Genomic DNA, 15243 nt, shown 5'->3' on the forward strand with positions numbered 1-15243 from the left:
GTTAGAAGAACTGGAAGTTGGAGCCAGGAGGATAGACTTGATGGGAACAGACAGCTTCAGAGGTAATGTAAGTTTGAACTGCAAAGTTAAGATTTAGCGCTTTACAGGTTCTTTTCTGCCTGTTGAATAAATGAAAAGCTTGCTAGATTCCTTTAGAAACTAGCTTAAGTCAGCCGTTTAACTTCATTAAGGCCATAAAGAAAGATGTGGCTTTTGTGAAAAATACTATGAGGTTATATATTTTATCTACAGGTTTTCCAGTTTTGTGTAGCTGGATGGAATTAAAGCTAACTAGCGAGCTAAAACGCTTATGCCATAGTGGCTATGGCTAACCTAAATGCGACCTGAGGGACATTTCTGTATGGCTAGTTGTACAGTGAGGGGTTTGCCCTGTCATTGTGTGGACATGTAGTGAGACATAATATACGACTAATATATATATATATGCCCCCCCCCCCCCCCCATTTATTTGCATACAGGTGAGATTGCTCTGCCCTTGTCTAAAAACATATATGAGTGCAATTAAAAACATCTGAATGATTTTGTTAAAATTATGATTGAGCTGCTGTTGTGTTGAAGATGTGAGGTGTTACCAGAGTAGTCATCCGACCATAGGAGCGTTTTAACAGGCAGGGTCCCCCCTCGGGGTGCCTGGACCCTAGATTGGGAACCACTGGTCTAGACTCAAAGTAGGGGAGAAATTGATAAACACACACACTGGTTTTAATACAACATGGCATGTAATAAGTGTTTTAAAAAAATGACATGAGAGCGTATGTTATATTATCATCTTTTTATTAATGTTATCTACTTCTCAATATCATCTTTTTAACAGCAATATCCACAAAATATTAACAATGTGCAAGAAAACATGAGTTATGGCACATCAGAGAACAGTTACAAAAAATAGATATATTTTCTTCATAATCAATCAAGGCAAAAAGATACATATACTGTATGCATACACAGGAGATCAGAACACAAAAGATGAGTCTCGGGAAGGGCTCCGAGGCGATGCAGCGATGTTTGATTTCCACCAATGAGGAGCCTGAAATCTCCCCACCTCAACAGATATTTTTACACCGGGCTCACTTTGTGTTTCTTGCCGAGCCATGTGTTTTTATTCAACACTGTTAATTCTGTTGATCTGATAACCAGCATTAACACAATGTACGCCACTATAAGGCAAACTAACAACCAATCAGACAAACTGTCAGCTGACCAGCCGTTTGAGGTCAGCTTTCTCTGATTGTAGCTCAATGGAATGATTGAAAAAATGGTAATGATAAAAATAGCATCTCCAGGACAACATCAGTGAGTGTGTGTGTGTGTGTATTGATATGTATGCATGCTGGGTTCATGTTGAATAGTTAGCAGTTGCAGTTCTCTTTGCCTCTAAATTTACATTTCAAACCTTAAGGAGCGGTATATTGTTTGATTTTTTTAACACAAGAAATTTGTGTCTTCCTCAATTTATCAGGAGCTCAGCATTTTGGGAAATTAAAATATAGGCTAGGCCTATATTTTTTTCTTTTATTTGTTGAGGGTGGGGGCTTTTGCTTGAGTGTCTTCAAATAAGCCCACAGTTAGCCCCAGACTTCTTTCCGCTCATTCTCTAGTGACTGATATAGATTATTTATCAAAAAAGAAAAAAACTTTAAACTTTAGGGAAATATTCTTTATGAGAAAACCCGATGGGAAGAGTTCAATGGGAGTCATTACAGCTACTTTGTTGGTTCTGTGAGTAATCGCAACATACGGTACGATAGCTAGTTAGCCTATTTTAGGCGCTAGCTATTCCTTCATGAAGACGACAAGATAAAACTTGTTAGCAGTCAGACTATCACATTCAGGGCTAAAATGGGGTTAAAGTTGTAAATGATAAACTAACAACCACTCTCCCCAACCTACTGATTAAGCTATCAGCCACAAACCTGTACTGATGCTATGTTAGCAAGTGCCCAAACACTGTCAGATTAATTTAAAGGAACAAAAAATGTAAGGAGGCTCTTTTTAGTAGTTATACACTCGTGAAAATGTTCAGATATTTAGAGCTATGTAAACCCTATTTATCTAAAAATCAGCATACAGACCCTTTTAAAGGTGCCGCACCACTATTTTTCAATTCTGTCTAATGGTGTAAAGTCCACACTACACCCTGTGTTGAAGGTAGTCAGTGACATAAATTGTGTCCTTGTTTGGTTGCACCACAGGGATGAAGGCTCACTATAGCTTCTTTTGTGTAGCATCCAAACAAACCAAAATATTGTTGCAGACATGTTTTCACTGAGCATGACCAATCAGAATAAAACTTTTTGTTCTGCTTCTTGAACTGAATAGAGCTCAACAGAACCTGCCCACTTTTTCGGCAGCTCTTGTTCTGGAAGTAAAACTCACCATTCAAATCCTCCATGGACATTTGTCAGAATCCTTATTACAATGCTTTTAATGCTTGAACCAAGCTAACCAACTCCCCGAATACTCAGGACTACAGAATGGTGCAAAAATGGCATTTAAAAATGGAGAAATGGCAAATGTACATGAATGTGTACATATTCTTTACAAGGATGAAGGAACTACATGTCCCACAATCCATTGCAATTCTTCAAGCTTTCAAACCATATCAGTATCTTTTTTTCAAAACTATATATTTGAGTGTATACATTTTAAATGATAATATAATATGTCGTAGTTTGCGTAGATACTGCTCTATGCTACAGAGGCATGTATTGTCTCCATCAACAGTCGACAGTCATTGTTTGTAGATGTTTGCATGGTTCCAAGAGACTCCACCGATCAGAGATGTCTTCTGACAACCATGGATTGTGGGTACTATTGTATTTTTGGCAAACCATGTTTTTTTTTTATCAAAAGAGGTTGATATCTTAGAAACTATTGTCTTCTACAGGAGCTTATACCATTGTATCACACTCTAACAAATCTAACTAGGATAATTCTTAAAATATGGCTAATAATCAGACCCACTATGGAGAAAATGAAAGACATGTTTACTTCCAGAACCACACTATTGATCCCTATTATCTCCAAAGAGACTAAAGGCTGACAATGACTTCTGATAGTCAACACTGGTGAAAACTAGGCTACATCTGATCTTATGTACAGTTTGTTTAACCCATTGTCTGTTGGTAGTTTTACTACTCTGGGAATGTATGGATCTTCTCATCTGAAAGTCTGCAGATAGTAAGAGGTCTACACATGCCTCTTCAAAATGCAAACTGAATCAGGCTGATGTCTAAAGCTTTCATGAGTAGTGAAAATAAGCTGCAGCTAATATATACAACTGACTCAGGCACAGATGGGGCTAAAAAACTACAAAATGTCTCATAAAAGGAAATTTGTCAGCTTTGTGATTCTAACTTTAGGCCAACACATAAAAAAAAAGACTTGCGTCTTTGACCGACTCCTCTTTTCCTCTTCAGACTGATAAAACAGGGAGTGAAGCATGGGCACGCTGGTCTGACTCTGACTGTGTCACGCCACCCCTCCCGCGGTCACTCTCACCCTGACCTGAATGGCAGAGCTGCAGTACAGTAACAGCACTATGTGACGCTCTCAAACCGCTCCGGAGGCACTGTGTGTTCTTACTCACCGTGTCTCTCCCACTATTCACACACAGGCGTATACACACACTCATGCCTGCACCTCTGCTTTCTCCTCTCCGCCTCCTGATCTGCCAAATCATCCTTTTTAGCCACCAAAGACCCCCCCACACATGCAAGCACACACTCCCTCAGCCTTTTCTCCAGCTCTCTCTCTATTTTGGGAACAGCCTCCTCTGTCTGTGTGGAACAAAGGCAAATTAGAGATGAAGCAGGGCTTTGTATCACAACTATGCAGCTAACAAGCACTAGTGTTGTTTTACAAGATGATTTTCATTTCTTGTTAAGAGAAGATTTCATTAAGTCATTTTTGTAAAAGGTCCTGTTCGCTTTCTTGCTAAGATTTGGATGAGCAGATCGATACCCCTCACATGTTGATGCATGAATGCAAAGCAACAGCTAGCTTCGCGTACAGGTTTTATTCTGAGTCAACAGATAAAATATGGCATTTTATTTATTTTGGAAAGGCAGGCACCCCCCACTGGAGCTTTGGCTACACAGAAGACAATTTCAAGCCTGATTTTGTGCCTTGTTTCCACATATGTTAGAAAGGTACATGAACAGGTACAAGTCCAGTCATTCCTATGGGAAGTTGACAGTATTGAACTTTTAAGGTGGATTTCAGAGAGACCATATGGCAGTGTGCTAGCTGACCAAGCTGCTAACTAGACAACAGGCTAGTCATATTTATCAGCTTGGTATGAAATGCTGTTAGATTAACCACTTTGATATGAAATATAGCATGATTTATCAGTCGATAAGAAGTGCTGCGAGACCTTTTTGACAATGTCACATATATTTATACTTTTAAGTGAACAGTTAGAAGGCATGATTGGAAAACAAGTTAGTTAACATACAAACAAACATTTGAATGGCTAAATGAGTTAGCCTTTCATATGCCCTTTAATGAAATATATCCAGGTAGGCCAACTTCTTCACTTATTTTTTGATATGCAATGTTAGTCCTGTTTCATCTCAGTAATTCCTCAAACATTTCAAGCTACTAATGGCAAAAAAGCATACATTTATCCTCTCCCTTTTGGCTAGAGGAACTTATCCATCTGTAAAACAAGAGCACATCCTTGCGTTGGACACTAGGAGGCATCATCCATATAAATATGGACATCAGTCACATACTGTACATATGGCGCAAGGCCCCCCAGTGATTGGAGGGTTGTCACAGCTGATTATTTTTCCAAATATTCCTCAAGTGTGTGGTGTTGAGGATGCAGGATATTATCAGTATTGACAGATATTGGCTTTAAAAGTGAATTGTCTGTATCAATAGATGTGGAAATTTTTGCCACTATTTACAAGCAATGATTTTGCTGTAAAAATCTGCCTATATCAGCTGTAAAGTTTGGCCGTACGGTGCTGTATTGAAAAATGCAGCAGACCATATTACAATTTAATCTAATTTTCGATTAATTGCCCAGCCCTAATCCCTACTCATTATGTAATTTTACTGTTCACGATTAGGCTGGCACCCCAACCTTACAGAATTGTATTCAAAGTTGTTAGATAATACTTAAGACAGCCAATAAGACTGGCAAACTGGGAAGCATCACTGACTGGATCTTCAAAAACATAAACAGAACTGCACCGTCCTCTCAGCCAGGATTTCCTTTTCTTTTTTTTTTTCTTTTTTTTCTTTTTTTTTTTTTTTTTGCTGCAAAACAGAGTGCACTCCAGGACAGCTAGCGTAGGACACTGATCAGTCTCCATATTTATTTTTCTCCTGAAGTCACATTTGATCATGTGAGTTAATGTGAGATCTCATGCCACTGGACTCTCCGCTGTGAAATGGTTGCTACAAATGGCGGTTTTATGGTCTCGTGGTTCTAGTTGAATCATCTAAGGTGTGCATTCAGAAGATTATGTTGCTAAAACGCGGTCTGCTATGTTTTAAAAGTTTGTTAAGATTTGAAAACCGTCTGATGTGTTGCCAGCCTCAAACGAAAACAAATCTGCATTTTTCTAAGTTGTTTTCTTGCAGGACTAAATCTGGACCATCTTTGAAATGATTCAACTGATATTCAGGAAAAAGCAGACTGTCTACATTTTTAAACTGTGTGCAACTCTGGAGCACAATAGTATGGACTGAACAAACACGCAAACAACGCTTCATCTCTTCCCCCCAGATTCACAGGAGTCAGAACAGCTGCAGGTGGCTCATATTGACTGTTAGAGAAAGGCAGGAGGTTCATCTCCCCTGACAGTCCATCAGCAGACACAAATCCAGACTCCACCCTGCTCTGTCACTGTACCGCAGTCCCGACAAAAGCCTACTCTAAACGCTCCAGTGTAAATATGATGAGACAAAGCTTCTCTCTTTCAGCTTCAAACGTAAAAAGCAGCTCTACATGCCCAGCCTTACCTCTCCTTTTAACCTTTGACCGCTGAAAACCAAAAGCAACTGCGTGAGAGAGTGTGGGTTATGTAAAAGTGTCTGTTGTCCCAGTTGCCACCAAAAGCAACACATGAGAAATGCCTGTGGGCTGCTCTGGTGTTAAAAGATAGATAAGGAGGTTGGTTTTTGCCACTGGAATGAGGTCCGAAGTTGATTCTTCCCTAAACCTGACAGGCTTAAATGTTCCATCTTTCTCTGTTTTTAATATCCTCAGGTGTTTGTGTTTGTGGTTAAAACCATCCTCCTATCATAAAACTCTTAAACCTGAATGACCAAAAATAAAATTGCAACAAAAGAGGACAGACATGATCCTGACTGACAGAAGAGAAGAAGTCAAAGAAAAATCTAACATCCACAGAGGGAGATTCTGTGTTTGGATTTATCTTACAAACACTGTACAGGGCAATACTCAACTGACCAGGATCCATGGACTCCATAGAAAGAAGAAACTCAAAAAAAAAATTAAACCCAAAACAGCTATTCGTCAACTTATCACTTCTGCACGTCTGAAAGAAAGTTTTTACACTTAGGTTGTTTCTCTTGACTTCATCTTTTTGTTTTTTACTTGGTCTTTTTTACAATCAAGTTTGGTTTGTCAGAGAGGAGGAGCATTGTGGAGAAGAGGAAAAAACGACTCTTTAGGGATCCAGTAGCTCTAACTCTGTACTTCAACTGGCGTGGCTCAAACTTTACGACTGGTAAAGGCCAGTGTGTTTGTCAAATATAAAGCCAGATATAATCCAATGCAATAAATCTTGTCTCTTTCTTTAGAAAATTGCCAATTAAAAGAACAAACATATAAGAAAGGGTGGCAAAGGGGAATCTTTCCATTTATGTTTGTATTATCTCCTCCAGTCCTTACAGACTAAATCCAGGGTGCAATCTTGCTCTGTCTTAAGGTTGGCTAGAAATTCATTAAAACCTTTTAAAGAGATCCTAGCAGGTATTTGTTAGGTGTTCCCCATGGCTTACAACTAAACCCCCCATCATTTTACATCAGAAAGGAGGGAAAACCTCATCAGCCAGGGGGAACACCTACACCAAAGCAAAATCAATTAAAAAAAACATACAGTATTATCTGTTAATGCTTCAACAAAATATCAAAATGTACATTGAATTCACAAACAAGTATTTCTTAAGAAAAAATGCAGTAAACGTCCAGGGTTAATAGCTTGAGTTCTGCGTAGAGCAGTTCACTACGCTCTCCTCATAGCTGCAGATCTGAGGTCAGCTTTGACATAGTATTCCTGACAGCAGATCAGCATCTAGAGAAACGACTTTCTGTACAGGTTGGCACAGCTGGAGGTTTGGCCAAAGGCTGCAGACGGCCATGTTGAGGCCACAGGCAGAGAAGGTTTGTCAATACAGGTTTGGGTAGGATCATGCGAGCCTGATAAAAGGCAAAGGCTGAGCCGCTCGCTTCAAAATAGCCCACCATGATTTAGCACAGGTGGGTTTGAGGGCGAGCTCTTAGATTTCTTTCAACTGCCTCACAATAAAAGCATTTATTAGGACACCAGGTCGTGTTTGGCACGGTTGGCTGGAGCGCCTACCGTCTTTTACTGTTGCCCACATGCAGCTTCCCACTCCTTTACCCAATGCCTTATTTCATGACAAAAGAAGAGGAAAAAAATCCTGCTTTCCAACTGTTTTTTAAAGTCCAGATCCCTTTTCAAGTAAACTGTTGCTTGTAGTTTATTTACCAGCAGATATTTATATTACCAAAGCACCTTTCTCAGTGTGATACTGACCTCAGCCACTGTGAGCACAAGATATTCCCCCCTAGCTGTAGCTACAGGGTATGGCGCTTTTCCAGAGTGGCTATTCTGGGAGTGTGTGTATTTTATGATTGTGTGTGTGCAAGATGGAGAATGTTTGCATGTGAGTGTCTGGGGATATTTAGGGATAATTTTAGTACTTTGTGTGCATGTGTGTTTGTGAGTGTATGTGTGAGGGTAGAAGTAGTGTTGCTCAGCTATAGGATGATGCAGGGTTTCTTGTCCTTGAACGGGTTTTCAGAGGTGGGGACTCCAACCAGCAGAGGGTCGCTACGAGCGTGCTGCTCACAGTAACTCATCAGGTCTGCGGCCGCTTTAGACACCTGACAGGAGAAAAGAGGAAAAGGAGAGAGGGATGGTTGAAGAGAGGCCGAAATCTGAGTGAGTTATAACACTTACACATGCACAACATGAGAGCAAACCATCTTCTCACCTTAATACGTTCAATCCCTGCCTCAATTCTCAGCTGTTCCACCAGTTTCCTGGCCTGGGCGATATTATTAGTGGTAGACATACTGATCCATCAGAATACACCAACACAGGAGAAAACTGTGGAGGAAGAGGTGCAATAAAGTCATGAAAAGGGAGGGGGAAAAAAATTAAAATGACGGGGAAGTTGAAATATAGGGTTTAGCTTAGTGGGTAGGGCAGGCACACATATAGTGAGCCCTAGATGCACTGGTTGGAGGATGGATTCCCAGGCATTGTTGTTGCATGCTCCCCCCACTCTCTCTCCCTAGTTCCTGTCTCTCTTTGGCTGTCCTATCTAAATAAAGGCCAAAAAAAGGCCAAAATGTTGAGACAATGCTGAGTTTTTATTTTTGATTGCATTTTTTTGCTCTAAATATGTTAGACTCTTTCAGCCATTATGTTTAATCAGCCATTTTTAAAATATTCTGTATTTTCTAGTTTGTATCCACGTGTTTGCCTCTGTCGCTACCCCCTGGCTCTTTCTGATTATTTTCTGTCTTCTTTGATGATGTCTGTACATCAACCCCACTGCTGATAAAGGTTCTCCCTTCATGCTGTTTTTAGGATTTCTATCAATAAATGGTAATGAAAATGAGGGTTAAAAAACCGGCACATTTTCTAAAAATCACTTATTTGATTAATAAAGATTAAACATACTTTAGACAGTAACTTCTGCATGGGTTACAACTTTTAAAACATAAATGAAAATTGATAATATACATTCTTTGCACCCTCCATCTTTAATCTCCATGCTGCTCTGTAAATAGCCCTATTTAATCAACAGATGCTTTTTTAGGGGCTGTCGGACCTCGGTAGTTGAGTTATAGCACCACTAAGTGGTGATTATGTGGTGGTGCAACATTATCTTTGGCTTTAATAAGGGCGCTTTTTGTTATTTGGTACAGTTTGTAATTGACATTAAAAGTAAAGATAGGCTAGAACAGTGGTACTTAAACTGTGGCTCTAAAGCCATGTGTTGTGACAAGTTGTGGCTCTTTAAAATAAAAAATCTTCACAAAATGTATAAAACAAATTAAAGGGGAATTGTTGCCCACAGAAATATTTAATTGCAAGTAACATCAATAAATCTATTTCCCCAATATAGATGATACTCAAGCAGGCAGCCCAAGTATATTTGCCAACCTTCTCTAAAACCATGTATCACCAACACATGTCTGTTATGAGAAAGAGAGAAGTCTGCAGGCGTGTACACTGATGTTCACTGTCTCATGTTACAACTGAGGTGTCTCCTGCCTTTGTTTCAGTATTTTCTGATGCAGTCACCACAGCACTTCAATGATGATTGTTGCGATATGCGTCAGCATCAACGAGCCTCCACACGTGTATAACCTGATGTGATCATGCACTACCAAGTAATTATCTTAGAATGCATGCAATCTGATTTTAACGTAATTCATGAACACTCAGTATTATAAAAACAGCAGAAATTCACACAAAAACAAAGCTATGGCGAGAGGTGGGGTGTGACAAAGGGTGTGATGTGGCTCTGGCAAAATATTTTTTCATCTATGTGTAAGTAGGACGAGGTTGGGTACCACGGGTTGGAATATAGACTGTACACTCACTGATCACTTTATTAGGTACACCTGTTTTTACTGCTCATTAGTGTAAATATCTAATCGGCCAATCATATGGCAGCAACAAATGTGTTAAGGCATGAAGACGTGGGCTTGATGATCTGCGGAAGTTCAAAGTGAGCATCTGAACGGGGAAAAAGGTGTTTTGTGTGTTTTTTAAAGATTTTTTTGCAGGGGCTGTTTTGCCTTTATCTTGATTGGGCAGCCAAAGAGAGATAGGAAATATGGGGTGGGGAGTGAGGAAAGACATGCACCACATAGTGCTGGGGTCAGGATTCAATACTGTGACCGCTGTGTCAAGCACTCTAACTCCTGTATTTATATTTAAAGACCTGATTATATATTTGTGTTAATGAGCAGTTGAACATGTCTAATAAAGTGACCAATCACACATACTGTATGATCTTTACACATAAATGCACAGAGATAATTAAATGTTACCTGGCTGATGGTGGGCAGACAGGTGTCTCTCTGAACACTGACTGGATGCAGGAGAGGACGATGTGAGCGTTGAAGGAAAAGTTGCAGAGTCAAGACGACAGAGCTGGACAGCAGCTGAGCTCACATTGGCTCGTCTCTGTAAGAAATAAGAACCGTTTAGATAGCTGTTCACAAAGATACATAACAGTCGGATAGGCATTTTACCTGTACAAATATGAGTGTCTATGGACACGGTGCTGTGAAGAAGTGTTTGCCCCCACACTGATTTCTTATTGTTTTGAATGTTTGTCACACTGAAGGAGTCGTCAGTGCGCTGTTGGAGTAATTTTGGTATGCCCGCCACTCATTGGAAGGTTCACCATTGTTCCAAGTTTTCTCCATTTGTGGATAATAGCTCTTACCGTGATTCACTGGAGTCCTAAAGCCTTAGAAATTGCTTTGTAACCCTTTCCAGACTGATGGATGTCAGTGACTTTTTTCTCATCTGTTCTTGAATTTCTTTAGATGGCACCATGATTGAACGTTTTATTGAGATCAGGAAAGGGGCAAATACTTTTTCACAGCACTGTATGTAGTCAGATTTGATTGTTAGGACAACTGCTGACTCTGGAAAGAATAAACTCAAACTATACTTCAGTTTCCTTCATAGTGGGCTAAAATTCAACTCTGCTTCTATTTGAATAAGTCCTTTAAAACCTGTGATGTCTTATCTCACAAAGATTTTTTCTCGCCCTTTAGCGAGGAGTAGATGTTTTTCCTCTGATCAGTACACATCTCACTCCTCGCACACCTCAGCACCTCATCGTAAGGGTGTAACAACTGTCCTGCGTCTCACACCCTGTCTGTCCCTCTGTCTGTCTGTCATCCTCTCTTGGGTGGAGAGTCCTGCTTTAATTACTCCTGCTATGGAGCAGCGCAGAGATTCATGGCTGTAATTAGGGCTTATGTCTGCGTGAGGGAGAGAGAGAAAGAGAGTAAGAATGGCTGATAACATTTTTCACTCTGTCTCAGTACATTTTTAGTATTAAATTTGAACATCATTATTGATTGTTCTCTAATTCAAACTTGCCATGGGAGATTCCTCTGTGTTGGGCTGTCAAAAGTTGAACTGCCACACCCACACTTGTTAGCAAAATTAGCAGATTTTGAACAAGTTTTCATCATCGTTAAAGTGTTTTTTATCACTCACAATTTAGGTGAATTCATTAAGTTTTGGAATCACGTGAATTTCTGATATGTCATGTCATATTTCCAGGGGCTGTAAGTCTTGTTACAGGTGTCAACACCAGCATTGTAGACACTGATACCTAAAAATGCATATAAATATTAGATTAAACCACTATTCATGAACTTATTTGTTCCTCTTGCTTCAGTGAAATCACACAATAATGTAATGTAGGGGAAAAAAAGTCTGCAGCAGTGGTAATTTTGACAGCTATTTTTAGTCTTAGCCTGAAGGATTACATTTCCATTAGTTTTAGTCACATTTAAGTAATTACTACCCTTTAACATTTTAGTTGATAAAAGTTAATAAACATTTAAGTCTAGTTTTAGTCAACAAAGTCTTTCAATTTTTTACACAAAACTTTTACTTATGTGTTCCTGCAAAGTCCGGGAATGCTACTTTTATATAGCTGAGTGCCAGAAGAGCTAAAGACCTGTTTTTTTTTTTGTTTTTGTTTTTTGTTTTTTTATGGATTTACCCACAGTAGAAAAATATCATGGATTTTCAATGTCCGGCAAAAAATAAATTGCAGTTCAGTCTCTTTGATAAAAATTGAACCAACTTTTCTTTCAGTTTGTCATCAAAGATTTATTTATAGCTAGTTTTAGTCTCATCTATCTCATGGGAAAAAATAGTCAACTTACATTTTTAGTCATAGTTTTAGTCAATGAAAGTAACATGTGTCTGAAGTCAAAAAATCCATGTGATAAATTGATCAATAGAGCACAATTGGAAGAAAATGTTTGTAAAGTTAATGGTACATATACAATATATTCAGAATAAGCCAACATGGCAGTAAATCAAGTTTTGATTCTGGTTCTGGCTTCCCATGATCTTGAAAACAAGATAATCAAGATTGAACTATTACTGTTCCACTATCACGTTGTGCTCATTATGTCCATAGCTTTTGTCATGTGTGTTAAAGGGAGAGTGTCCTCTCTTTCTTTACAGCACAGTGTGCACTCTGCCTCTTCCACCAAAACAGCTCTCACTTTAATTTATGTGAGGAGCAGAGGGAGGCACAGCCTGCACTTAACGTTAGTTTGAAAAGCTGGCGAGTTAGAGAGGATGACAGAGAGTCAGCAGCTGGTTAACAAAAACAGTTACGACTGTCTTAGTTATATGGAACCACTCTGGTTTCAAGGAGTCAAACCTGCAACAATGCAAGGATGTTTGCAGGGTTTATGATACGGATGTGGCTGCCTCACCAGGCTACAAAACAAATGTTTTTAATTATTTAAAATCCACACAGTGTTATCTAAGTACCAAAGACAATAATTGTGATTATGATTTTTTGCAATAATAAAGCAGCCTTATTTGAAACTGTGGCAAATGACTCTTAAAACCCTTCTATTAAGATTATGGTACTTTTATTTATTCATTTTTTGACTGTTGGTATTGGTGCTACAAAGGTTGTCAGTATACCAGAATTTTACATTTGATATGATATTAGTAAATATCCAACATTACAAAATACCTTTGTTTATGCCACTGAAACAAAAAATGGATGTCCTAGGCAGTCAGTATTGGGTATAATTTCTTGTTTTTACCAACCAAATTTTTGCAGTCAGACTTTGCAGACTGTCTTAATTTGACCACATTTTATGCAAGGCCGTCCACAAGGAGAGAAAAGGCGCAAACACAAAGTAAACGCACCAGATGACACAAGTGAGCTAAAAGAGCCACATGTGTAACATAATACAACATAAACTGCGCGGACCAGTGTCCAAGTTTATGCATCAGCTCACTGAGTTGTATGGTGTTAAAGCCTCTATAACTGTGTATCTGTGTTACAGCAATAACTTGAGCGTAAAACATCACCTCTGCTGTAGCTGCAGCCACCTAACCAGTTTGCTGCTGACTGACTGAGAGAGGAGGAGCCATCACCACTAACGAGCACAAGAGTGGGCAGGTAGGATTCAGTTATAGTATAGACCTGTTGTAATATGTAATATGTGATATGTAAACAAAACTAACTTGATGTAGAAATAGTAGTAAATGAAGGAAGACTTTTAAAACCACAGCCAGCTACCTGCTGTGTTTTTGTGCATTGTGAGGTAAATTTTCAAATCATGTTTGTCTGTTTCTATAGTGCCAATCTATAACCGTTGTTATCTTAAGACACCTTACAAAGAAGGCAGGTCTAGACCATACTTTTTGGTGAGGCCTATTAGAACAGACCAGTGCTAATCTTTAAAATAAAGATCAGTGTTAACCACCATGAGCCCCTAGCAGTATTCGGGCCCCGTTACAGTGGCACCATAAACCTTCCCTAACTATGCAGTACTGTTGAGCATACCAGGCTCATGTTGACAGCTCTCTGCCGAAGCTGCACTGGGGTTGGAAAGGGCTAGAAGGAGGGGTAGGGGTGGAGAAAAACAAGAAGAGGAGAGGGACAAGAGAAACAACAAAACAATAACTGAAGGACAAGTTTAAGGCACTTGTGGCTATAAACTTATCTCCTAAAATTCCCAGATGTATCAGCCACAGGGGCCTACAGGCCATTTAAAGTATCATAACACAGATTTGTACCAGAAAACAGTAAATTTAATGGGTGTGGCTTAATTCAACCCACATACCCACACCATCCTAGAGCAGATTTTACTGCTTCGGTATCAGGATTTTGAATCTCCTCTACCGTGTCCTGTCACACAACAAACCTAAAATAACGATGTATTATCACTTTACATGGACTTTAATGACTTCTAAAGAGGGCCCATTTACAGGGGCTTTCAGGGGCACCAGCCACTTATGTGCCTGCTCCTTTGCACCCTTCTTACTAAATTGATGTAGCTTTGTAAGGCTGTTCATTGGTATTGATCGTTAAACTTTCAGAGATGGTAATATTGGAAATCACAGGGTAGTGAAAAATATCATGATGGAAATTTGTACAGCGTTCCCATCCCTACTTGAAATTTAAACTCCTACTGGACTCAGTGTGCACGGTCCAAGTGTATGACTTTTTTTTTTTTTTCCAGATTACGGATCAGAAAAAAAAAAACCACTTCAGAAAATAATGGACCCAGTGTGTAAAGGCCTTTAGGGTCAGGTACCTGAACACTAAAAGTTAGGATTAAAAATAACACACCACAAACTAAGGGAAAACCCAAAGAGGCTTAGGGTTAGGCACCTGAAATCTAAAGGTTAGGGGCGGGGGGATAAAATTAAAATAATTCACCACAAACTAAGGGAAAATCCAAAGAGGGTTAGTACACTTTCTGTCCCACACTTTCTCTCAGCTAATTTCTATAATGTGCTTTTGTGTGATGTCCACCACGTTAGACGAACTCATTACAGTATGTCAGGGTCTGAGGACTGTCCCTGGATCACCCCACGGACACAGCAACATCACTGACAGCCAGTGTAAGATTAACTACACACATGACCATGATCCACAACAACTCCCAACAACTGAAACGCTACAGTCTGGAAATCTGTCAGAATCAACACCAGTCACAACAGAACTTAATAAAGGAGTATTATGTTGTCAAATTCCTTAAATCCAATGCCTTTAAACATAAAAGTCTCTATTTTCTTTAAAGGCAAGTGAGCAAATGTTGAAAAAGATGACAGCACTTTTATCCCTCCTGTTTGCAGCTGTTTTATCTATCTTAGCTTTGTTTCTGTTAAAAGGGAACAGCAGCAACAGGCAGTGACAGAAAATAAAGAAATAAATCCAGGCTTGCTTTTATTTCCCTCT

At 39.3% G+C, this 15243-nt stretch overlaps 1 protein-coding gene across 1 annotated transcript; it reads right to left on the reverse strand.

Annotated features, from left to right (window-relative positions):
* Positions 1-819: 819 nt before the first annotated feature.
* On the reverse strand, positions 820-14489 carry gng7 (guanine nucleotide binding protein (G protein), gamma 7). The gene is made up of 4 exons (XM_041812829.1): positions 13843-14489; positions 10319-10454; positions 8242-8357; positions 820-8131 (listed from the first exon to the last, which is right to left on the reverse strand). Exons 3-4 carry the CDS (start codon positions 8320-8322, stop codon positions 8006-8008), a joined length of 207 nt encoding a protein of 68 aa, XP_041668763.1. The 5' UTR covers positions 8323-8357; positions 10319-10454; positions 13843-14489; the 3' UTR covers positions 820-8005.
* Positions 14490-15243: the final 754 nt, after the last annotated feature.

This window comes from Cheilinus undulatus, linkage group 18, assembly GCF_018320785.1.
Source record: "Cheilinus undulatus linkage group 18, ASM1832078v1, whole genome shotgun sequence".
Classification (NCBI taxonomy): Eukaryota; Metazoa; Chordata; class Actinopteri; order Labriformes; family Labridae; genus Cheilinus; species Cheilinus undulatus.